This window comes from Indicator indicator, chromosome 11 (assembly GCF_027791375.1).
Source record: "Indicator indicator isolate 239-I01 chromosome 11, UM_Iind_1.1, whole genome shotgun sequence".
Taxonomy (NCBI): Eukaryota; Metazoa; Chordata; class Aves; order Piciformes; family Indicatoridae; genus Indicator; species Indicator indicator.
The window spans coordinates 1,399,039-1,425,355 of NC_072020.1; the positions used below are offsets into that span (position 1 = coordinate 1,399,039).

General features: G+C 44.8%; 1 protein-coding gene across 2 annotated transcripts in view; it reads left to right on the plus strand.

Annotated features, from left to right (window-relative positions):
* Window positions 1–26,317, plus strand: part of STAC (SH3 and cysteine rich domain) — a 70,118-nt gene that overhangs the window by 11,956 nt on the left and 31,845 nt on the right. For both annotated transcript variants that reach the window (XM_054385027.1, XM_054385028.1), the window contains exon 2: window positions 21,289–21,565. In XM_054385027.1, coding sequence (XP_054241002.1) covers window positions 21,289–21,565 — 277 coding nt within the window. The remainder of the gene's footprint in view (window positions 1–21,288; window positions 21,566–26,317) is intronic.

Here is a 26,317-nt window from a genome sequence, read left to right on the forward strand (position 1 = left end):
GTAGGCTCAGAGGCACAAACTACACTCCATCAGAGAAGAGAATTTTAGCTGCTTTATGAAGGAGTGAAAGTGCTTTGAACGTTGATTGGAACGGTCACAATTTCTTCTGAAGCTCTAGATTGCCAGTTCTGAATTGGATGTTCAAAGCAAAGGTTCTTCACCACATCATGCAACAGATGCTAACTGGTCTAAGTGGATGGCTCTGATAAACACAGAGAGCTCGAATGGGAAATCTCGAAAGGCCTGGTTTGGTGGAGTGATCACAACCCATGGCCAGAGGCACATGGTGGGCTAAACCTCCAGAGGAGAGGTAACTCGTGAGAGGAAGCCCTCCTTTACAGTGATCTGTCTGATCGATGTAAAGAGTTATGCTTTGTTCGACAGACGAGTTCCTGGTCGTGTGGTTGGGAACAAGCTGGAGGTGGAATTCTGCAGGTGGAGTCCACGCGCCAGAGTCTGCTGCAGCGAGAGATGGAGAAGGGAGAATCCAGTCAATTCGACAGAGGTAATAGCTGTCCAGCTAGCTTAACATATCTCGAACGTGGAGATGGCCCAAAAGTTTATTCTACACCGATCGGGATGGTATCCTATGCCTTGTGGGTTGTGGAAAGACTGGAAGAAGAATGGCTGGCTGAGGAAAGGAAAAGCCAATCTGGGTTGCAGATCTGTGGCAAGACATTGCTGCTCGCATTGAGGAGAAATCCCAGTGAAGTGAGACACATCGATGCTCACATTCCTAAGAGCAAAGGGGGAGATACTGAGATCAACAACACAACCATCTGGCAGATCTAGCTGCAAGAGTTTTCCCAGGTGACGATAGTGGACACAAAACTCTGATCTGATCCTGATCTTGACTGGAAACACCGAGGTGAGCTGTTCTTAGTCGGGTGGGCCATGACTCGTCAGGACATCAAAGGCAGAGATGCAACCTACCGCCATGGGCTCGTGACAGATCCATTGACTTTCATGGAGTATTCACACAAGTCATCCATGACTGTGACATTTGTGATACTGCTATAAAGCAGGAAAAAGCGGATCAAGCCATCTGTGGTCGGTGGACCGGATGGTCAAGTACAAGTATGGTGAAGCCTGGCGAATTGTCTACATCACTCTACTCGTTCTCGGATCTGGTAAGCTGTATCGTGCTGACTATGTAGAGGCAAGCTCGGATGGCTGAAATTTATCCAGTTCCTCATGCAACTGCATTTGTAACACAATTCTTGGTTGGAGAGACAAATCCTGTGAGACATGGACACTCCTGAGAGGATTGAGATCGGACAACGGAACTCATTTCAAGAACAATCTTGTAAAAACTTTGGCCAAAGAGCTCGGGGGCTTGAGTGGATAGTGGATATTCCACATTCCCTACTATTGCACCAGCTGCAGGGAAGAATCGAACGTACAACAGTTTGCTGAAAACCACTCCAAAAGTCCATGGGGGGTGGGATCTTGAAAAACTGGGGAAACATTTAGCACAAGCAAAACCTGGTTGGTGCATTGGTAGCGAGGTTCATTGAATCGAGCTGGGACCTGCCAATCAGATTTGTTGCGAAAGGAGGAGGTGACAGAGTTCTGTTATCAGAGATAAAGAATCTGTTAGGCAAAACTGTTTGGTGTATTTTTTTTCTCCTTAGGAGAGGCCAAACCGAACTTGTGTCCGTGGGGTGGTTTTGCTGTAGGGTCCTGGTGACATCCTATTGGGTGATGCAAGAAAATGGTGAAATTCAGTGTTTTCACAAAGAAAATCTAACTTAGGTGAGAGAGGTTAAATTCAGGTGTTGCGCAGATACAGCATCGGCCAAGAGGAGAGTTATGAGATCTACGTGTGCACGACCCTGAGAGCCCTGAGTTGCCTGAGAAGTCTGTTCCTTTCTTCGCTCCATCTGCGAGGAAACAAGCATGTTTGGCTGTTTTTCTGTGATTTGACTTTTTGAATCATCTACATTGAAATAGCCGGAATGGTCAATGGTCTTTATTCACCTATTGTTGTAGATATTATTTTAGATTAGATAAATGCATAGTAGCAGCCAAGTGGAATTGTTAAAAAGGGGTGGACTGTGGTGGTTTGAAGCTGTCTTTTTAATTTTTCCTTGCAAGTTCAGAACAGAGAAAGTGAAAGAATGTAAATAAGTCACTATTGGGTGTAAGAAAGCAAAATAACGATTGTTCTAAACACTTCCATTGGATAGATAGAAATGTTTAAGAACTATTACCCAAAACAAAGTAGGCATTCTGCACATTCTGCGTTCGGCAGTGGGGGCAGTTGCTGCGCTGTCTGGCTGCTGTTTCTTCTTCTCTTCTGGCTGAAGATAACACACTGACCTTGGCAGCTAAGTTAACAACTTTCTGCTTAACTAACTCTGCTTCTCTGTCCAGGGGGGGTCTGGGGGGGAAGCTCCTGGGAGAGGGAGGCCCCTTTGGGAGGGTCCCCTTGGGGGGGGAAGCAAAGGGAGATCGGTTGTGCTTTTCTGCTGATTGTATATATTTGTGAATGTTGTGAATTTTGTATATTTGTATATATTCATTGCATTTCATTGTAGATTTTAGACTCTGCTTGTAAATACAGCTTTTCATTTGCTTCCAGACTGAGCTAGCCTGGTTATTGTTGGTGGGGGGGGAATTTCAGCTCACACCGACACACCCAGCCACAGGAGGCTGCAAGTTCGATGTAGAATTACAGAGAGAGTGGTTCAGGGGTGAGGAGCAGCGATGAGCTGAGTGCTTTGCTTTCCTGCAGACATAATGTGCTCCACTTCTGAGTGCCATTTCAAGGTTTGATTAAAATGCTAGCCATGCACTGCATTATTAATACAGATCATTTCAGCAGCCTAGTGTTCTGAATGGAAAGGCAAAATGCAGCTGACCTATAGCAACTGATGATTAGGTTTAATTCAGAAAGAAACAAAATACTAGAAAATGGTATTCACAGTGCTATTTAAATAAGCATGCAGGTCTTTTATCTTTCCTTAGCTCATTCATCAGACTAAAGGGAAGAAATGTTTGCCATGGAAGCACAGCTCATTTGAGAGAGCAAAGTGAGCCTGCCAGGTTGTTACAGTACATATTGTTGAATGTGATCTTAGAAACAGAGGTGCATCTCCATTATCCCAATATTGAACTTCATCTGGTTCTACAAAACCTGCTCATGGATAGGGAAGGGAGGCATCAGCTTTAGTTGCCCAGGAGTCAGATAGCTGGCATGATGCATACAAGTTACTTCCTCAAATATCACACAGGTAACTGTACTATTTGTCAGTGATTTCATAGAATCACAGAGTGTTTGGGGTTGGAAGGGGCCTTGAGAGATCAAGTCCAACCCCCTTGCCAAAGCAGGACCACCTAGGGCAGGTCACACAGGAATTTGCAGGCATTTCCCCTGCCAGCTTAAATGCTGTGGCAGTGCTTCTCAAACCAAAACAAAAAATGGCTTGGAATTGAACTGAGAGGCTGAAAACTTTGACCTAGTCTCACTTGCCCTCATGCATACACAGAGTGAGAAATGGCCTTGGTCTGGGCATCTCTGGCTCACAAGTAAACAAAAATGTATTAAGCAAAAAAAAAACCAACACAGTAAACTTGGGAGAATGCCCCTGCCTTCCAGGAGGTTAAATGGAGGAGCCAGTTTAGGCGACATTCACATGCATGAGCATTTCTAGAAGTGCCCCTGCTGTTATCAACCAGCATCAACCAACTCCAGGATCCATCAAACACAACTTGTGTTGTACCTCTTAGTGTCCTTATTTATGTTAGGTATAAGTGTGTGCAGCTCTGTCCTCACTTATGTTCACACATCCTCTTTGAATTCAAGCTATCTAATTAAGGAATCATTTACAAATAAACACGAGGTGACTTGTAATGGTTTGCCAGACATTTCTGGTAATTAAATGTGTACTTGTCACATGATCACAGATCACAGGATGTTAGGGGTTGGAAGGTGCCTCCAAAGATCAAGTCCAACCCCCCTGCCAGAGCAGGACCATAGAATCCAGCACAGGTCACACAGGAACACATCCAGATCAGTCTTGAAAGTCTCCAGAGAAAGACACTCCACAACCCCTCTGGGGTCGAGTGCTGTTTGTTTGGGTTTGTTTTTTCTTTGTGTGTGTGTGTGTCAAAACTTCTGGGTTTGAGTTTTCTTGATTGTCTAAACTTCCATCTGGAAGCTTTTCCTGGTTGCAGATGAAATTTTCAGTGAAAAGAAGAGAGGAAAAAAAAAGGACCCTAGGTTGAAGTGTACAAGTGGACACTCTTACCTGTAATTAGAGAGCAGCCTTAGGCAGTTCAGTTAGTAGTTCAGTCTTCCTGTGTTATAAATGGAACATAGACCAGAATTTGTCTTATCAAAGGTGATTTAGAGGAAAAGCCTGCCTCTTACATGCTCTAAATTAGCCTCTCTGAAGGGAAATCTTTTTCCATCGACCATAGGGGGCAGCTACAGCCAGTTAAAAGTAGGGTGAACACTGCTGTGAGTCTGTCAGATTGAGGTCTTGACCTTTGCCTATAAAATGTGGTCAGTTGTCTGTTCTCATGGCAGGTTAGTCTGTCTGGCTGTCCCCTCCTCTGCCCCCAGCTCTCTCATAGACATTTTGAAAGGCTGCACTTGTTTTGTGTTGGGTTTTTTTGTTGTTGTTGGGTTTTTTTCTGTCAATGTGGAACAAAATCATTCAAACTTTGAACATTTTTGCCAAGTGGAAATGCTGTTTTGCAGCCAGCCCTGGAATGGAAAGGCTGCACCTATGACAAAAAGAGAGGAAAAACGTGAGCCTATCCAGGCTTCAGAGTGCAAAGTGCTGCTGTCAAAGTGCAGCCACAAGACTCATGGTATTCCAGCTGCATGAGGTGTGGGTACATAGGAGTCTTTGGCAGGTTCACAGCAGTTAGATCTCTCTCCTGTAGTTAGTTGTAATGACAAATGGACTTCATTCCCCTGGCCCTTAAAGATCCAGATGAACAGTTCACTTTTGTTTAGCTCACCCACTCACTGTCTACCTTTCAGTGTTCCTCTTATTTTCCCCTCTCTGTTCCTGTTCTCACACAGATGCTTTAATCCAGGACCAGGCTTTCTGGTGCAATGGACCTTTTGTCTTTACAGAAAACAATTCCAGGTTTCCAAGCTTAGTCATGGTTAAAGATTCTTGTTAAGAACATGGATGGTGGTTCTTCTGGCAGGGGGAGGGAGCTTTTAGACATGGATGCTAGCACTCCTGCTGCTAAGTACACTTGGGGCCCCATCCCCTGGAGGTATTCAAGGTGAGGCTGGACAGGACTCTGGGCAACCTGAGCTAGTGGAGGATGTCCCTGCTGACTGCAGAGGGGGTTGGACTGGATGACCTTTGTAGGTCTCTTCCAACCCAGACCATTCTGTGATTTTAGCTTCATTACATTGTCTGATATCATATGATCTGTTCCTTGCATGTGGATGCCTATTTCTATCTTGTTTTCTTTACCTGTGTATGAAGGAGGATATACAGAAATTTAAAACCCAGGTAATGAGGTGACAGAAAAATCCTTCTTATGCAAAAGAAATGAAGCCTCCTTCTTCATTTCCCCTGTGTCTTAGTCTTCTGCTTTCTGGGTAGGTAGTTGAAGACAGTGCTAATCAGATTCCTTTTCAACTGCACTGCCAGTGGAAGGCTGTTGAGGTCCTTCCTCCCCAGCAGCTTAGGCTCCTACAGACTTCCCTGGGCTGCAGCTCTTTGCTTCAGTAGCCTTGGCCTTTTCAGCAGTCCCTGCCTAGTAGCCAAGAGAAATGCTCTGGGCAAATGGTTCTGTGGAGATTATCAAAGCTAGAATGAATGCCAACAGCCACAGCAGAGCTACTTGAATCCTGCTAGAATGTAGATAAACTTAAAACCATTTCACAAAGGTTCAAAAAATGACAGCCAAACCTTTAAGAAAAATCTTACAGGGTGATTTGCCTTTAAGGAGAATTCAGCCACAAGAAGTAGCCCTTCAGTCTGGTCAAAAAAAGTCAGACCTTTTTTTAAACAGGAGGAGAAATCTAATCTTTTTTTTTTTTTTTCCCCTGGGACTGCAGGGAACACGCTCTAACAAATACAATATTCCTGAAGTAACAATTGAGGTAATGTCATTTGGTCTTTACTACCAGCTGTTGAGTTCCAGGGGGGAAAAAACAATAACATCTTCTTTTCATGAGTTATCAGCCCTCCAGTACAGTCAAACTTGGAGCCACTACTGCATAGTAAAAAACCCTCAGACAACAACTGACAGGAGAAAATGAATCTCAGAAGTCAGCACTGTGCTTGCTCTTCAGTTCAGCAGTGGTCAGTAGCTCTCATTTCTGCTGTAAGATGTCACACTCCTTACTCAGAGCTGCTCTGCTGATCCCAAGGATCATGCCTACTCTTACGGCAGGACAGAGAAAGAGAGGTCCTTCATGAAAATTGCCCCTCTTACACATGATTCATTCTTTACAGCTCTCCCTACCCTAACTTGACTTTGACTTCCTCTTCTTTCTGCTCTTCCCCTCCTCTCCTGTCTGCCTGAATCCCTCATTCAGCCCCATGCAATACGTTGTCCCTGTTTAAATCTTTCTGTGAGACAAGAATTCACAGTCTGACCAGATCCTTCACTTTCCTATCAAACAAGCAGAAAAACATTAAATCTGTTGTGTCTTGTATCAGCTCTTTTCTCTCTCAATACCAAAATGATGAAGTTTGGATATTCTTCATTTTGGTTGGTTTGGTTTGGTTTTTCAGTTTTCTTGTTTTGTGAGTTTGGATTATTATTATTATTATGGTTGCTGTTATTGTTATTATTATCATCTTGTGGTGGTTGTGTTGGTATTAATGATATTAATGTTAATATTATTGTTATCTGTGTGCAGGCTTTCATTAGCAATAGTTGAGATGATTCTGAGGGACTTAAAAAAAAATCTCTTTAAACATTCAGGAAAAAATGTGTAGCCCTTCAGAAAGTTATTCTCTGAAATGCTCTACCTGCCTGTTGGTGGTATTCTGTACATAGCTATTTTTTTGCATGAAGCTAGCTGCCTCAGTATAAAAACACATGGTTGCAGTGCAGGCAGTCATTTTCATGTTAAAACCTTGATAGAAGTAATTTGAGGAGCAAAGTTATGCAGCCAGTGAAGATAAAAATAACATGTTTTCAGAATCACAGAATTGTCAGGGTTGGAAGGGACCTCAAGGCTCATCCAGTTCCAACCCTCCTGCCATGGGCAGGGACACCTCACACTACAGCAGGTTGCTCACAGCCACATCCAGACTGGCTGCAAAAACCTCCAAGGATGAGGCTTCCACCACCTCCCTGGGCAACCTGTGCCAGTGTCTCACCACCCTCATGGGGAAGAATTTCTTCCTAACATCCGATCTGAATCTCCCCACTTCTAGTTGTTCTCCATCCCCCCCCATCCTATCACTACCAAACACCCTAACAAGTTCCTCCCCAGCTTTCTTGTAGCCTCCTTCAGATACTGGAAAACCACAGGAAGGTCTCCTCGGAGCCTTCTCCTGTCTCTTTGTTTTGCAGAGTTGATCTTTAAACAACAGCTGGCTAAAGATGTTCAGCAACTTGGAGGTTTAGAAAAAAAACGCAAAAGAAATGGATTAGCCTGAGGCAAAGGGAGTCAAACATGTATGATAAATCTCATACATAACAGCTCTGGCCAATTTATATCTCCAAATATCTGTATTTACTTTGCCATCTTCTTGAGGCAGTGTGTATAGGCCTTCAAACGTCATCTTAAAATGCTAAGGGGTGGTTAAACAAGGTCAAACATCAGGTGAAACAAGATTCTTGATGTGGAGGGTTGGCCTATTCTTTATCTGGGACACTGAATGCAGATTGTGCTGGGCATGGCTGATGTGCAATAACAAGCAGCAAAAAGAGAGACTGAAATGGAAACTTTCTGTACCAGTGAGAGGTTCCTTGGAACCTGGTACTACAGGTATCATTTCCCCCAATGATTTGGAAGGGTTTTTCCAAAATCGGAAAAAGCCCAGAGTAGATGTGTCCAAAGGGCTGAATGCACACCAGAAGCTGCACTTTGAGAAGAGCTGTAATGAAAAATGTTTCAGATGTGGACTGTATCTGGAAATAAACCTAGGATACCTGGATGCAGAACTAACAACAAGGAAGATGTTATTGAGGCAGGAAAGAATTTAATTGGCACAGTTTAATTGGTAGGTATTGTAGCACATCAGACCTGGAAACGTGAGATGAAGGAAACTTGGGGGGTACCGAGGTGAAGCATGGAGAAGCCCAGAAGAATTCATTAGCTTTGCTCAAACTCTGCTGTTAGCACTTCCCCTAGATCAAGGGCTTCAGGCCAGAGTGGTGCCATGGCAGCAACCCTATGAGTCCTGCTGGACTTGTGATGTCCAAACAGACAGTGCCAGGATGGCCACAACCCCTGGCCCCCAGAGTGGTTGGCAAGAAGCAGCATTCATAGCATGAGACAGTGTCAGTCTTGAGGAGGAAGGAAAAGAAGATGGAAGGGAGCAAGTTTGCTATCAGGTTGCAAAAATAATGCACAAGAAGGTGAAGAGAACTGTGGAAAAGTTGGAAGTGAACCAATGAAGGCTGCTGATGTTTTGTAAGGCAAAGTTCATAACCTCCTTCTTCTACCAAGAAGAGTTTGAAATGGAAGTAGGGGAACAAGTTGTGAATTTTGGATCCAAATCTCTGTGAGCAGGGAGTGAAGAAGAGAGTGCAGAAACCTATATGATCAAATAAGGCCAAATATCTATGTCTGGGGGCTTGTTTTAAACTAATAGGTCCCATAGCACCCAAAATCTGGCCTTGTGTTTTTGGTTCTTTGTTTGATTGGAAAATGAGGTAACATCAGCTCAGAGATAAAGCACAGTAGCTAAGGGAAAGGTTTGGGCAAAATTAATTCACACAAAGTTTGAATGTAGAACAAGCATCTGGGAAAGATGCTGGATCTATCTATACTTCATTGTGGACAAGCAGTGGCTGGCAGAGATGTTTAAAAAGAAAAGAGGGGAGAATTGAGAAGAGTTGAAGAAAATCAGCTGGATCAGAGGGTGCCAAATGTGGCCAGGTGGTTTTTTTCTCTGCAGCATGCAGAAAACCTTTGTTTTCGATGCACAGTGTGAAACAGTCAAATGAAGTTTCATTTCAAAACAAAAAAACCTCAAGAACCCAGCCAAGGAGCTGGCACTAAGCAAAGACCCTAGGATCTGGCCCAGTGACTTTGTTTGAGAGCTGAGCACTTAGATGTTTTCGTTGCAGAGCAATTTTAACAGCCTAAGTTTGGAGCCCCAGAAGTAGAACTGGCTACACTGGCAGAACATTAACTATAACAGCTCCTAGCAGATCTTTTTGTTTTAAGATAGTACAAAGGTGATGAAACAGTTTGTGGGTGATGGTGTTGATGTAATTTGTCCTCGTTTAGCATCAGCCTCCATGCCAGATAAATTTCCATGTTTGCTTCCAGAGGCATGCTACCATTTAAAGTACTATAAAGCAGCTCTGTTAAAAAAAAACAAAACAAAACAGAAAAGAGGGAAAACAAATGGGTAAAATAAGTTAAGTATTTTATATATAAGTATTTCTTATAATAAATACTTATAATATAAGAAGTATGTATTTCTTATAATAAATAAGAAAGTATTGCTACAGGTAGACCAAACCAGCACTTTTTAGCAGACCACTGTGGGGTATTTTTTAAAGGTCCAAACTGTAGTGAGCTTTAATTTCTCCTAAGATCAGCACTAGAAAATAATGATGCACAAACACAAGATAAAATCAAGGATGATGAATCTGAAATTCTCAAGCTTACATTCTTTAATCTTACATTCTCAATCACATTCCTTACAGATTATTCATGAGAAGGAAGAGAAGCAATACTGAAACCCTGTTATTATTATTATTCTTGAAGACTTCTCAGCAGGTGGACATCAGAATTGTTAGGGTTGGAAGGGACCTCAAGGATCATCTAGTTCAAACCCTCCTGCCATGGGCTGGGACACTTCACCTTAGCAGAGCCCCTGGATTTACATTACTCTGAAATCCAGCCTTTTAGTCTCCAAAATTCATTGTACTGCTTCCACTGCAGCAGAGATTAGTAAATGACTAAACTGGGAGGTTACCAAAGGGAAATCACTGTTCCATTTAGAAGCTGAAATGGAAAGGAGATGTCCAAACAGGCCAGCACAATGTGGGATTCCTGGAAGGGATGTCAGAGATGATAATCCAAATCCATTCTATGTCAAGAGGCAAGAGATAACCCCAGGTGTAGCTCATCCTAATGGGGGCAGAGTATGGAGATGACTGCCTGCTTAGCAACCAGATGCCTGAGGTGAAGCCCAAAGTACCAAACAAGATGTTGTAAAACAGGGATCAGTCTTGAAATTGAAAGTACAGCAGAACTTGACAGAAAATGGAAACACTATTTCACACCATCTCTTGCTTTCTCCATTGGCTTTCCTGTTGGTTTCAGGAGGAAAGACAGGTGAGAATTGTTTAGTTTGATTTGTAACGTGTTTTGATTCATGCACATGTTAACAAAGGAGGAAGGATTGACCACCACTGAGCTCTACATAATGAACCCAGCAGATCTGACCTGGGGACCACTGATCTGATTTTCATCAGTTGGATGCTAAACTGCAGTGAAGCTTCCCTGGAAGATCCTGTGAGTAGTTAGCTTGAAATGCTGCAAAGTCAAGAAAGATTTACTGTTATTCCCATCTGCTAGAAGCAGGCTGAACGCATACCATGGCTGAGGGAGAGTGCAATGATTTTTTCCCAAACTAAATCAAACCTGTTAAGAAGTTTGAAAAAAATACTGTTAGAAAGTAGATCTCTTAGGAGAAGAAGTGTAATAAGCACTCTTTTCTTTCCAGAGTGTTCTCTCTCATGTAGCTTGATTCAAAGAAAACAGAGTAATGCACCAAAATAGTAATGCACTGCTCAAAAACCCAACAGTAAAAACGTTGTTAGGTATAAAAAGTAAGAGTTTTGGCTACCTAAATAAGTATGTTTAATACATCTTGAGCATCTCCTCTATGAAGAGAGAATGAGAGCCCTGGGACTGTTTAGTCTGGAGAAGAGAAGGCTGAGAGGGGATCTGATCAATGTCTATCAATATGTGAGGGGTGGGTGTCAAGTGGAGGGGGCCAGGCTCTTTCGGGTGGCGCACAGTAGTAAGCCAAGGAACAACAGGTACAAGCAGGAATGTGGAAGGTTTCACCTCAACATGAGGAGAAACTTCTTTCCAATGAGGGTGACAGAGCCCTGGAGCAGGCTGCCCAGAGAGGTTTGGAGTCTCCTCCTCTGGACACTTTCCAAACCCACCTGGACGCATTCCTGTGCAGCCTACCCTGGGTGATGCTGCTCTGGCAGGGGGTTGGACCTGATGATCTCTGGAGGTCCCTTCCAACCTCTAACATCCTATGTATGATTCTCTGTCAAGGGGAAGGGATTACACTTAGGTTTTTATATAAAAGGCTTAAAATTGTCTGAATTTGGCATGTATACAAGCATCATATTTATCTTTGCATACATTTCCTCCTTTTTACAGGGTGTTTTAAACTGTTTAAATGACTGTGAGTCTTTTGAAGTTACCATGAAAATGCGTTTGGCAGGGAAGGCAGAGTGAGCTCAGGGTAAGTCAGAGAGTATCTGACACAGGGAGTTCTCTTTTTATGCCTCAAGCCTAAGCATAGAGTTCTGAAAATAATGGAATCAAAAAAGGCTTTTCCTGAGATTTGATGGCAATTGTTTCAGCTAATAAATTGTGTTTCCTCAAGTCTATCGCTCCTTGGATTGCATTACATTGTCTTGTCTCATCTTGTGCTGATGATGGTCTATAAAGGGATTTGGAGCACAAGGGAGACACTTTCGTATTTTCAGGCCTTAAAACTTTCAACGCTTGGTTTAATGTTTGTCTCAGGTATTTGCTTATCCTGGTTCATTGCAATATCAGAAGAAGGCAGACTCAAAACTATAGGATCATTTCAAAGTGACTGCAGGAGCAATTGTTGAGAGCTAGATGATTTTTTTTCCAGCTTGGTTTAAACCAAACCAGAGAGACTGGCACAGAATGAACAGGCCTCTGAAGCAAGCAGACTGTTTGGCTACACATGGAGACTGCACTTCTTGATAATTTAGAGATCTGCCAATTAGAGATGCAAATGCACAGCTGCCAAGGATGTAGTACATCAGCAGAGGGCTGAGAATGTCTCATTCACAGTGACATTTGTGGGAGCAGTGACAACTGAGCATCCCTTCAGGTGTCATGCTTTCAAACCCTGAGGCTCTGCCAGGGCTTTTTGCTGTTGCACACTGGCATGCCAACCAGAGCATCTCATAGATAGGGCTCTCTGTGTGAAAGAAGATCACAGAAAAATCCCTGCCATAAGAGGTGGATATCCTGAACTGGTTTGAGAATCAGTGAGTGAGTTTCAGAACCAGTATAGTAGGGCAGGGAAGACAGTCTGAGGGTGATGATCAGAGCAGCAAGAGAGCAAAGCAGAATAGCTGGAGGTAGCCAATGCCTCCCTCACAGTGTTACTGTTAGGTGATTTGGAACACGTCTCCCCTTTGACTAGGCCAATGTAGTATTCAAGCAGTTTGATTAATATTTTTTTTACAGCAATAACAAACATATTTGTTGTAGTGCCAGCTCTGCAATCTGCTTGGAAAGATAGACAAATGTAATCCGTAGCAGCTCCTGCAATAAGGAAGACTCCTTCTTTGTCTCTAGTAGGTTAAAAGGATACAGCTTCCAAGGAAGCTGTCTAGGGCAGACATAAATGCATGATGGGGACAGATTCTCAAACTGTATAAATCAGTTGAAGTCAGTTTAGCTAATTCAATTTGTACTAGTAGAGCATTTGTACTATTTATTGTTTAGAAAGAAGGCAGAAAAGGAATCAGCTTTGCTCACACATTTTATCACAGGCGCTTTGCCAATCAAGAAAGCAATGCCTTAAGTGCTTGAAAGATCCCTTTATCTCATTAATGCTGTAAGACATGATACTTCTCTCATCAGCAGGCAAGCACACATATACATCTATGAAATTGCATGCTGGCTTTGGGCATTTCGTAATCTTATTTTTGCTCATTAAACTGCCAAGGCAGTGCATTTACAACTCAAATCCAAGAAACAAACAAAAAACCCCTCACAAAACAAGCAAACAAAAACCCAACAACACACTTGGTTTTGCTCAAAAATCACTCACTTTTGTGTGCCACAGTTTTAAGAAGAAAATCGTGAGCCTGCATGATCACAAGCAGCTGTTTTCTGTTTGCTCTTAAATCAGCATAGCTAGCTGAAGCCCAGCAGGGACACCAGGCCACCTCACACCCTGCTAACATCCAGTCCTTAAATCTCCTTAGCATCTGAAGTGTGTTCTGAGGGTTGCTCATACAAACTGAATGCTTTCTGACCCAGAAAATGAACTGCACTTACTAGAATAGATACTACTCATTAAGACTTTTGTTCTTTCCTTTGTTTGAAAGGCTTCTGGTACCTTTTTGAAAGTACCTTTTGGTAATATCCCCTGTACCTGACACCCTCTCCAGTGGATCTATACAACGTTATCTGGGCCCTATGCATTTAAGTCCTCATTTTGTTGACAATGTGAGAGTCAATTAATTTAGAAACTTGCTCTCAGAAGCTGAAAGGAAGAAAAAAGGGCTCCTTGCAGAAGGTGGATGTTTATCTCATGGCAGAGTGAAATCAGCTGAGCACTTTCAGCTAAACAAAACATTTGGTAAGAATCGCAGGACCCAAACTGTCTTGATGGCCCATTCCAACTCCATTAATACCCTGTATTGTTTGTAATCCATCTGATGATGCTCTCTTAACACTAGTGTAAAGAAGGGGATAGAGAAGAGCAAGCCATATATTTTTAATTTTTTTTTTTAATTTATTTTTTTATTGCTAGCAAGTAGCAATAGAGCAGACAGCTGATAGCTGAAAATGAGGGCTCTGTCACATGGTCTGTCAGGAAAGCACAGCCTGGTTCATTTGTTCCATTTACCTGGAAGGTAGTTAAGAGTGGAAATGTATAGAAATTCTCTCCCTGTTAGCTCCATGCTGCTCAGGAGCCTCTGCTGTGCCTGAGACTGGAACCAGCCCTGGCATGTAGTAGATGTTGTGCTTAGTGATGTGGTTTAGTGGTGGACTCGGCTGTGCTGGGTTAACAGTTGGACTCGAGAATCTTAAAGTTCTTTTCCAAACTAAATGATTCTATGGTGGTAAATAAGTTGGTGTGGGCAGACTGTGTGGAGGTTGCTCTGACTGCCAAAGCTAATGGCCCAAGCAAACCAACATACAGTTTTTCCTCCTAGTAACCAATATCCACTGTGAGATTGCTAAGGAGAGAGCTTCAGAAAAGGGGATTGAAGCATTTGTGTGTGGGATGCAGAGGGAATGAGGTTTTCCCTGAGCTTTGAATGGTGAGAAAGTGTGATGAAATAGTTGTGCCAGAGAAATAGTGATAGCATACAGGACACCTATCTTAACATTTTAGTCTGATTTGGGAGTGTGGCTTCAAAACAACTCTCCTAGTTTTCTGCTGTGCTCGCCGCTCAGGTCCATGTTGAGGAGGACAGAGCACAGGCTGCATGGTTTGAGCATTGGCTTCTGTTCTAGATGTGCACCTAATTTATGCTAGGACTAACAGGCTGGATTGATTCCCACTACTCTTTGTGCCTTGAAATACCCTCAGTGTGTAAGCTGAGTCCTCAAGAGCCCCTGTTTCATTCTCCAAATCAGCTTCTCCTGAGCCATGCTGACTGCTCATGTAGCCGAGATGGAGAGGCAAGGATAACTTTTTCTAGTTATCAGGCAGCAGTTAAGAGCCTAAATAAATGACTGTTTGCAAGGTGGCCAGTTTGGCAAAGCCAGGGATTATAAAACAGCTCCGATCAATGATATCTTCCTGACATCTATGGGAAGTACTTAGATCCAGGTTGTAGAAAAGAATTGTGTGCTTACAGTGCTTGTCAAATAAAGTTTCCGTGAGGGCAGGGGCAATTCCCACTCACGTCAAAAGCAGCGGCACCTCATTAACACTAGGAGTGAATTTTGATAGCTGCATTTTGCTGCCTCCTCTTTTCTGGTTATAGCAGCTGAAGAGTTGCAGTATAGGGGACTTAGGAACTGAGGAGGTGCTGATAAACTGGGGTTAGTCAGATCCCTTCAGAACGTTCAGGATTTTGGAGGAATATGGAAATTGTGCTGGAAGATACTGGAAAAAGAAAGTTAACCAAGCTCTGAGGGTGAGCTATTGTACATCTCTCTGCCTTGCCTGCAGGGTCAGTATGTGCACTCCCTGGCAGCCTGTGTGACTGATAAAATGCTTTTAGCTAAAGACAAACATCCCCCTACCCCTCCAAATCTACTTTTTAACTATAGGAAACAGTGGATTTCATAGAATCATAGAATCAAGAAGGCTGGAAGAGACCTCAAAGATCATCGAGTCCAACCTGTCACCCTAAACCTCATGACTATCTAAACCATGGCACCAAGTGCCACGTCCAATCCCCTCTTGAACACCTCCAGGGATGGTGACTCCACCACCTCCCTGGGCAGCACATTCCAATGGCCAACCACTCTCTCTGTGAAGAACTTTCTCCTCACCTCCAGCCTAAACCTCCCCTGGCGCAGCTTGAGACTGTGTGCTGGTTGCCTGGGAGAAGAGACCAACCCCCTCCTGGCTACAACCTCCCGTCAGGTAGTTGTAGACAGCAATGAGGTCACCCCTGAGCCTCCTCTTCTCCAGGCTAAACAGTCCCAGCTCCCTCAGCCTCTCCTCATAGGGCTTGAGCTCAAGGCCTCTCACCAGCCTCGTTGCCCTTCTCTGGACATGCTCCAGCAATTCAACATCTTTCCTAAACTGAGGGGCCCAGAACTGGACACAGTACTCAAGGTGTGGCCTAACCAGTGCTGTGTACAGGGATACAATGACCTCCCTGCTCCTGCTGGCCACACTATGCCTGATGCAGGCCAGGATGCCATTGGCTGTCTTGGCCACCTGGGCACACTGCTGGCTCATGTTCAGGTGGCTGTCAACCAGTACCCTCAGGTCCCTTTCCACCTGGCTGCTCTCCAGCCACTCTGACCCCAGCCTGTAGCTCTGCATGGGGTTGTTGTGGCCGAAGTGCAGCACCCGACACTTGGACTTGTTGAATGCCATCCTGTTGGACTCTGCCCATCTGTCCAGCCTGGCAAGGTCCCTCTGCAGAGCCCTTCTACCTTCTAACAGATCAACTCCTGCTCCCAGCTTGGTGTCATCTGCAAATTTACTGATGATGGACTCAATCCCCTCATCCAGATCATCAATAAAGATATTGAACAGGATGGGGCCCAGCACTGATCCCTGGGGGACACCACTAGTGACAGGCTGCCAGCTGGATGTGGCACCATTCACCACCACTCTCTGGGCTCGGCCCTCCAGCCAGTTCCTAACCCAGTGCAGAGTGCTGCTGTCCAAGCCACAGGCTGCCAGCTTGGCCAGGAGTTTGCTGTGGGGGACGGTGTCAAAGGCCTTGCTGAAGTCCAGGTAGACTACATCCACAGCCTTTCCCACGTCCACCAGGCGGGTCACCTGATCATAGAAGGAGATCAGGTTGGTGAGGCAGGACCTGCCCTTCCTAAATCCATGTTGGCTGGGCCTGATTCCTTGGCCATCCTTCAGGTGCGCAGTGATTGCCCCCAAGACAATCTGCTCCATGATTTTCCCTGGCACTGAGGTCAGGCTGACAGGCCTGTAGTTCCCAGGTTCTTCTGTCCGTCCCTTCTTGTGGATGGGTGTCACATTGGCCAGTTTCCAGTCTTCTGGGACCTCTCCAGTGAGCCAGGACTGGTGGAAAATGATGGAGAGGATATCAAGAGTTCTGAAGTGTCAATGCTGTGAGGTCTTGTGATGCTATGACCAGTCTAGGAAAACTATTGTTCTTGTGGGAATTTTATTTTTAGTTTATTTAAATGAAAGCTAAGTTGCAGCCTTTCTTGCAGGGGAGAAAATGTGGAATGTTTAGGAGATTTATCTCAAATATGTTTCCTAAAGCCTTTTTATGTTTGGGGTTTGGTTTTTTGTTTATTTGTTTTCAGTCCAAATACACAATTTTCCACTGAAGTGCAGAAGTGTTGAATGCAGAGCAACCCTAGTCAGAGGTTTTCCAAAGTTTGGTAGTGTTTCTTCCTAGGGTTTAAGTTTGTACTCATTCACTTTGCAGAAAGAAATTAAAGATAGTAAAATCTGCATGCTTGCTTCTCTATTGAATTCCTGCCTCAGGTGAATGTTACAGTGGCTCTGTTAGGAGCTGGTAGCACCACAAGTGCATTAAATCGGTTTGGGGCAGATCAAAATCAGGCATACATTTTATGCCTGTATTTAATTGCATTTGAAACCTTCCAGCAAAGGAAGAGTCCTAGGCCATAGCAAAGTTCAGGATGAGGAGCCGGTGTTGAGTAAGGGAAGTGATGCTCGCTTGCCTGCAGCATAATAATTACTTAAGCTTTTATGGTTTTACAGTTTACATTATCTGTACCACATCAGGCCCTTGCCCTTGCTTGGGCCAACTTTTCCTGAGTAAACAATCCCATACCTACTTCAAATTCTTTCATGGGCCTAGTATGAGAAAGGAAAGTTGGATCCCATTTTAAAACCTGCTGCCAGTCTTCTGTTGCCCTGTATAATCTCACTTATGCAAGAAGGCTGTAAAACACTTCTCAACTGTACTGAGCAAAGTGCATAATGAGCTGTGCACAATGCGAAGCATTGCCTCTGTTCTGCATTTTTGCACAGTCACTTCTGTACACACCTAACCTGTTTTGGGTAGAATAGCTGCAGACTTTTCATTGGTGTTTTGGGTGTGCAATGCAAGCCAAACAGGTAGTTGTCTTCCAGCCTGAATGCAAATGAATATAAAATCTGCATTTGGTTAGCAGCAAGAATGCCCACCTTGTCTGGGAATTAACATGGGGCAGTGCTCAGGGAATAGCTTCTGCAGAGGTGCCTGCCAAATCTGGGAGTGGACAGTTCATAGAATGGCTTAGGCTGGAAGGGACCTCTGCTGTGAGGATAGGCTGAGGGAGCTGGAGTTGTTCAGCCTGGAGAAGAGAAGACTCTGGGGCACCTTAGAGCTGCTTTCCAATAACTGAAGGGATCCTACAGGAAGGCTGCAGAGGGACTTTTTATAAAGGTATTTAGCAACAGGACAAGGGGGAATAGTTTGAAGCTGAGGGAGAGTAGGTTTAGACTGGATCTGAGGAAGAAGTTCTTCAGTATAAGGGTGGTGAGACTCTGGAACAGGTCACCCAGGGAGGCCAGTTTGGATGAGACCCTGAACAGCCAAGTGTGGAGGGATGCCTCTGTATCCCTGCCCATGGTGGTGACTCTGTGTCTTGTGCTGAACATTGTCACTGGAGAAGCATGGACTGAGCTCTCTTTGGTGTCTGTGGTACTTTTGGACATGCATAGCCTGAATGCTGGATTACCTTTCTTGGGAAAACTGTTGATATTTCTGCCTGGGGGGAGGAAAGGTTGTTGTTAGTTCTCCTGACTGGCAAATGACTGTGCATAGAGAATGGGATAAGGATAGTTAAGTGCAGAGCTCCTTAAAATATACTGCACGCATTGTCCAAACTAGCAGGAGGGTTGTTTCCTGGTAAAACAAATACACTGTTGCACAGCTTGGTCTTCTTTCTGTGGCAGAGGCAGTGTTTTGAATAGAATTAACTTCATGTGTTACTGTAGAAATGGATGGCAAATCAACAATGAAAGCCATTTCAGTCACCTTGTGCTGTTGTAATTCTCTGTGTTTTGCCACACTAATTAGGTCTGACTTGAGTGAAAAGCATTTCAGGAGCGAGGGAGTGAATTAATGCTGAGTTCTTGCCTGCCACTGGGGAGATGAAGTAATCTCAGTACTGAGTAACCTCAATGATTTCGCAAGCCACTGATTTAAATTCCAAGCAGAAAAGGGAAGATCTCCCATTTTGTTGGTGTACAGTGCTTTAGGCTCAGCTAGTTCAGAATTTAGGCTTCAGCTGAAAGAGCTTCAGAAACCAGAAACTGCTCTTACCTCCTAATTGACATTTAATGACTTAATTGCTCTTATTTACACATCTGCCTAAAGACTGCTAGTTTCTTGCAAACAGGTGAGTGTTTCCTTCACCTGGAAGTATCTCCTCTTCTGGTGAACCCAGAGAGGGAGTTATGGTTGAGAGTGGTAGGATGAGCCTGTGACTCTGAACCACCCCCTGTGCCCAAAGTCACCACGAGAAGCAGCTTGGGGAGCAGAAGCAGTTGGTTTCCACTTAGCAGACCCAAACACTGTCAGCTGGAGGCAATGGCAACCCTTTGCCTGTTTGTTGGACTCAGGGAGTTGACTCTGAAGTGTGGGGAAGGCAGCTGTAGTGTACCCCTTCTCCAAGACCAAACGGCTTGTGTCTGAAGGTGGAAGAGGGACTTCCCCCAGGATGCCTTGAAGCGTCTCACCAACAGCATGCTTCTGGCTGTGCCATAAAAAGGATGGATCAGGAATAGAATCCAGGGAGAGTAAGTGCTCTGAGGTCACTAAGTCAGTGTGGCAGACCAGTGCCATGCTTTCGGGGGAAAGTATGTGAACTCCTTTGCTTTATATTAGTGTGAGTTATGATTCCAAATCATCATTGCTTCTACTGTAAACAGTTTCAGATATAAACCAGCCTTGCTCAGACAGACTGAGCAGCATGGAAAATTTCAGTTGTAGCATCACATTCACCCAGAGAATTGCAGCAGTGATTGGATTGATTTTGTAATGGTTGGAATAACACTGAGTGAAAGGTGATACAGAGCTATGACACTTCAGGGATAGCAAACATGCAGTGGATGCAGAGCTGGCTTGCCTCTTACCCAGACTCCACTTGTGTGCCTTTGGAGTCTACAAACCTGCAAATGTGGGTAATTGATATCCTGCCAGCTTCTGTGCCAGCTTCTAGTGACCTTCTCAGCTTTATATAAAATTGGGAGGAGGAGAAGGATAAGAGGAACTCCGATAAGGTACAAAACGTTTTACAGGTGAGGAGTTTGAGTTAACAAATTTAAGTTATTGATGCCTTATTCTGCTTCTTAATAGTCACACTGTGCACATTACAATATACAAGGAGAGATGTGAATGTGTGCTCATGTTAATTAGTGTATTAATGATTAATGGGCTAATTAATTATACTGTTTCTGCTGCTTAGCCTTTGTTTCTTCAAAAACATAAAAGAAAACAAGAATTTCTCAGCCAAAACTCCACATGATTTCTGCTTATACCACATTCCAGGGATTAAAGTGTATCCAATATATAGATGGATAGATAGATGGATAGATAGATGGATAGATAGATGGATAGATAGATGGATAGATAGATGGATAGATAGATGGATAGATAGATGGATAGATAGATAGATAGATAGATACAGATATATTGCATTCACTCCTTTGGTACTGCCATTTAACTGCTGGTCCTGAAATGGCTTCACAGGCTGCTTAAGGACCATGCAAGCATGAATACCACTCAAAGTTCTCTTATGCCTGAATACAAAGGATATGTTCTCCAATGTGTACAGTGCTCTGTAGAACCTCTTTGCTTTATACCTGAAGGAAAATACCATTAGAAGTTTTAGTTAGGGATATCAAGTTTATTGTCTGTCAGAAAGCACCTGTAGTGTGGTTTTCCTGATTAGGATGTGTAGTCTTTGCTCTGAACTTGATGGTTACATTTTAAAGTCACAGGATGTTAGAGGTTGGAAGGGACCTCAGGAGATCTTCCAGTCCAACCCCTCTGCCAGAGCAGGACCATAGAATCCAGCACAAGTCACACAGGAACACATCCAGACAGGGCTTGAAAGTCTCCAGAGAAGGAGACTCCACAGCCCCTCTGGGGAGCCTGTTCCAGTGCTGTGACCCTCACAGTGAAGTTCCTCCATTACCCCTTGTCCTGTCACAGGGTGCAACTGAGCAGAGCCTGTCCCCTCCCTCTTGACACTCAGCCTCTTCTCATAGGGCAGTGCTCCAGTCCCTTCAGCATCCTTGTAGCTCTCTGTTGGACTCTCTCCAGCAGATCCCTGTCCCTCCTGAACTGGGGAGCCCAGAACTGGGTGCAATATTCCAGGTGAGGTCTCAGCAGGACAGAGTAGAGGGGGAGGAGAACCTCCCTGGATCTGCTGGCCACACTCCCCTGACCGCAGCCCAGGCATTCAAGATGTGCCAGTGGCTCCCAGGTCCCTTTGCCAGCTGCAGAAGTCAGGCTTTGCTGTTGAGGCCAGGGCAGTGACTTTAAGTGGCTGGTTTGTTGCAGCTGCAGAAGCTGAAGAGATCCCTCTCCTTCAAGACTAAGACCTTGCGGAGTAAAAGCGCAGACAACTTCTTCCAGAGGACGAACAGCGATGTGAAACTGCAAGTGGACCTGGTGCCCGAGGTGAGCCCCGGCAGCGGGCAGCTGCCCAGCCCGGAGAGCCAGGCCGCCTCCCCCTCCAGAGCCCCGCAGCTCACCGAGAACAGCAAGGCTCACATCTTGCAGGAGCACATCTTCAAGAAGCCCACCTTCTGTGACGTCTGCAACCACATGATTGTCGGTAAGAGAGTGCTTGCTTTTCCTTCTCATCTCTCTGGGTGCCTGCACTAACATTTGCAGGGTGACCTTTCCATGACTAGTGAGCCAAGATGTCTGCTTGAGACTGCTCATGCAAAAGGGATCTGGACTTGTGTCCAGACAGGGCAGACACAGGCTAATATGAGTTGTACGTGTGTTGACAGGTCTGCTGCCTTCTGGACATATTCTGTTATCACGAATTACAGGTGAGGGTTTCAGCCAGAGTCAGACTTCTCTCTTGTTGGGGTTACACTGAGCAGCAAGCACAAATCCTGTTGTCTGTTATGCCAGAAACAGCAGAAATCCTTCTTTCAAATTTGTCTGCTATCCTTACTTTTTTTCCCCCACAGCAGTAATTCTGACTCTCTCGCTCCTTGTGTCTGCCCTCACACCCTGCAGTGCCCCTGGTTCCCATTCACTGTGGCAGCCATGCGTACTTCCTTCAGCTTCCTCACATCTCTCCTAAGTGACAGGCAAGATGTAGCATCTGCTGGCTCTCAGCTGCTTTTGTTTGCATGGTGGCTGCATAGGACAAATGTTTAGGGAGACAAGGTCAACAGAACAAATAACAGCTGAATTCACATCTCAGACTTCCTTGGCATTCTTCTACCTGATGCCTGCTACTGACAAAACCTACCACAGATTGCTATATTTGGAAGACCACCCTGACTTCTCTCCAAGAGAATGTCCATGGATGTGTGAGATACTGCCAGGCACTGACTGACAGAGAAATACCAGAGCTAATCATTTATTATTACACAGAATCACAGGATTGTCAGGGTTGGAAGGGACCTCAAGGCTCATCCAGTTCCAACCCTCCTGCCATGGGCAGGGACACCTCACACTACAGCAGGTTGCTCACAGCCACATCCAGACTGGCTGCAAAAACCTCCAAGGATGAGGCTTCCACCACCTCCCTGGGCAACCTGTTCCAGTGTCTCACCACCCTCATGGGGAAGAACTTCTTCCTGACATGTAATCTAAATCTCCCCTCCTCTAGTTTTGCTCCATTCCCCCCAGTCCTGTCACTCCCTGGCACCCTAAAAAGTCCCTCCCCAGCTTTCTTGTAGCCCATTTCAGATACTGGAAGGCCACAAGAAGGTCTCCTGGGAGCCTTCTCCTCTCCAGACTGAACAACCCCAACTCTCTCAGTCTGTCCTCATAGCAGAGGAGCTCCAACCCTCTGCTCGTCCTCCTGGCCCTTTATTCTCTTCACTGTGCAAAGAACAACTTCATACTGAGTCCTGCTTGTAAATTAATTTTCAGTGGAGGGTGAAGGCCTAAAAACCCAACCTTCATGCTCCAGATTATCTATGGGGCTGTGCCTAGGTGACGGAGGCAGTGGTGGGTGGGTAGCTGGGGGTGTAGAATATGCATGGTCAGCACTGTGGGAAGCTGCAGGAGTTGCTGCTCAGAAGTCTGGTCCTAGAAATCCAGGTCATTGTGGCCAGCTGATGTAGAGGATTTGGTCATTCTGCTGCTTACCATCCTGTTGTGCCTGCACAAGAGATCAGGGATCAGTTCAGTGGCAGTGTGTGAGTGTGAAAGTGACAACATTTCTAGGTTTTTAGGAAGGACAAGAAGTAAAACACTGGCTGAGCTTCACGTAGGAGTGGTCTAGGTCTTCGAGTCCAAACCATGGTCTGTAATTTCTCTAGCTTTCTGTAAGAAACTTTCAGCCTTTGTCATGGAAGCCTCTGCCTTTCAAGTAAGAGTGTGGCAGCTTCTTGAAAGATGCCAATAGGATTGCTCAACCTTTTTCCCAGCATGGTACCTCCTTTTCCATGGGCGGTTGCTCACTGTCCCCACCTTGGGTGGGGAACAAGTGTTCACTGGAAAAGGCAGCTGTCTGCAGAACATTAAATCTGGTACAAGACAATCCTGGTCCATAAATCAAAGCAGTAAACACATAAGGCCTGATTTCATCTTCTCTGTGCCACAACCCTACTGAATTCCAGGCAGCAGGAGTTTTGATTCCAGATTTTTGGTGTTATTTTGCATTTTTTATTGAGTTTATTTTTCTTCTTTAAGTGGTAGAACAAGTCAAAAGGAGCAGGAGTAAAGCATCAGTGTCAGGCAAGTTCCTAGCCCAGGAACTGAAAGGCAGTCTGGCAGACAGGCAGTTAGTTGAAACAACTTTCTCTATGGAAGCAGGCCCAGAACTTGTCGCCTTCTGTCATGTGCATGGACTCTTTATTAAAGCTCAGTTTCACAAATATGTGCTGCAAGTATAAGTCTTCCACATTTCTGGTATCTTCTCCTGAAGTTGTGTGGAGATTAGTGCCCTCACTAATCTGCATGACTCAGCAGCACTCAAAACACTGCTGCTCAGGATGGATCATCACCCACAGTGAGCTTTGCAGTGAGTAGCTCCAGCAACACCCACCCAGCAGTCTCTGCCCTGCCTGGGATAGGAAAGTCCTGAAGCATAGCTGCAAGCTCCAAAACATCAGCTTTAACCCCAGCTGCCTTCTCAACCTTTTCTGCTCTTTTCTATCTTCTAAGGGTTTCTCTTTTCTATTCTGTGCCTTAGCCACTTCATTAAAGAAAGAAGCCTTTCCTAAATGCTGAAGAAGCTAATATGATCCATTTTGTCTGGCTGAGTCAGGTGAATTGTTCTGGCTTCCTCCAGCTCATCTTTGCTTGGAGGTATGGCAGAAAAAGTTGTCAGGAATTCTACCTTATAAAGTCATAGAGTCTAGATGCCCTGATTCTCACAGGCAGATCGCTACTCCGTTCCTGGAATCCTTTCTGTTCTTACTGCAGTCATACCTGAGTTTGCTACATTGTATTCTGAGCACCATGGGAGATCTGGATGTGTATTCTGAGCAATATGGGAGATCTGGATATGTATTCTGAGCAGTATGGGAGATCTGGATGTGTATTCCGAGCAGTATGGGAGATCTGGATGTGTATTCCGAGCAGTATGGGAGATCTGGATGTGTATTCTGATCAGTATGGGAGATCTGGATGTGTATTCTGGGCAGGATGGGAGATCTGGATGTGTGTTCTGATCAGTATGTGAGATCTGGATGTGTATTCTCGGCAGTATGGGAGTTCTGGATGTGTATTCTGAGCAGCATGGGAGATCTGGATGTGTATTCTGAGCAGCATGGGAGATCTGGATGTGTATTCTGAGCTGTATGGGAGATATGGATGTGTATTCCGAGCAGCATGGGAGGTCTGGGTGTGTATTCCGAGCAGCATGGGAGGTCTGGATGTGTATTCTGGGCAGCATGGGAGATCTGGATGTGTATTCTGGGCAGCATGGGAGATCTGGATGTGTATTCTGAGCAGTATGGGAGATCTGGATGTGTATTCTGAGCAGGATGGGAGATCTGGATGTGTATTCCGAGCAGCATGGCAGATCTGGATATGTATTCTGAGCAGCATGGGAGATCTGGATGTTGCTTTTTGCAGCTCAATTAGTCCATGTAAATTGGGCAACTGTTGGTTATGGAAATAGGGAAGCAAACCAGACAGCTTCTCAGGAAACAGTGTCAGGCCTTCTCCCAAAGCCAGACTTAAAAAAAAAAAAATTACTTTTTTGCAAGGACTCTGAATCTACACTTGCAACATGGACCCTATTTGTTCTCTCTATTTGTATTCTTCAGTCAGTGACATTTAAGAGTAATGAGTCTATGGCTTTAAATTCCTTATTGATGAGAATAAAGGCAGACAGATACATATTTTTAAGATGAGGGGAAAGAGTCCAGGAAAATCTCAGCTTGACTTTAGATGGTTTCAGTTGTGCCACCAAGAATGGTTCCAGGTTCACCTTAAATGGCTCTGTGATCTATGAAGTAAGCAGCTGTGTTTGGTACAGGACAGCATGATGGACTGTGCAAGGCATGAGAGCACAGCTCGCACTTCAGCCTCACTAGTGTGGCAGAAGCTGCAGCTCCAGAGAGAGAAGGACATCAGAGTAGAGGCAGCAAATTTTCCCAGAAAATTTAAAGCAAAGGAACACAAACCATTATCTTCCTAGAAAAAGCACATGCATAATTTCCCCTTGATTGCTACGCTCTAGGAGCCAAATGATGCCATTGGGATGCTGCACGTGTGCCTGTTTGTTCATTTGAAAGTACTACAGTCATAAGATAAAGGCCAAATACATGTAATTGGTTTCAGCATTCAGAGAAAGATGTTTATGAAGATCAGCATAATGCAAACTTACTCATTCAAATGCTTTTCATGCACCAGTGTGCACTTGCAGCCCAGAAAGCTAACCAGATCCTGGGCTTCATCAAGGAAAGTGTGGCCAGCAGGGCAAGGGAGGTGATTCTCCCTCTCTACTCTGCTCTGGTGAGACTCCACCTGGAATACTGCGTCCAGTTCTGGAGCTTTTATTCCAAGAAGGATCTGGAGGTCCTGGAAGGTGTCCAGAGAAGGGGCACAAGCATGAGCAGAAAGCTGGAGCACCTCTGCTATGGAGACAGACTGAGAGAGTTGGGGCTGTGTAGTCTGGAGAAGAGAAGGCTCTGAGGTGACCTTCTTGAGACCTTCCAGTATCTGAAGGGGGCTACAAGAAAGCTGGGGAGGGACTCTTTAGGGTGTCAGGGAGTGATAGGACTGGGGGGAATGGAGGAAAACTAGAGGAGGGTAGATTCAAATTGGATGTTAGGAAGAAGTTCTTCCCCATGAGGGTGGTGAGACACTGGCACAGGTTGCCCAGGGAGGTGGTGGAAGCCTCATCCCTGGAGGTTTTTGCAGCCAGGCTGGATGTGGCTCTGAT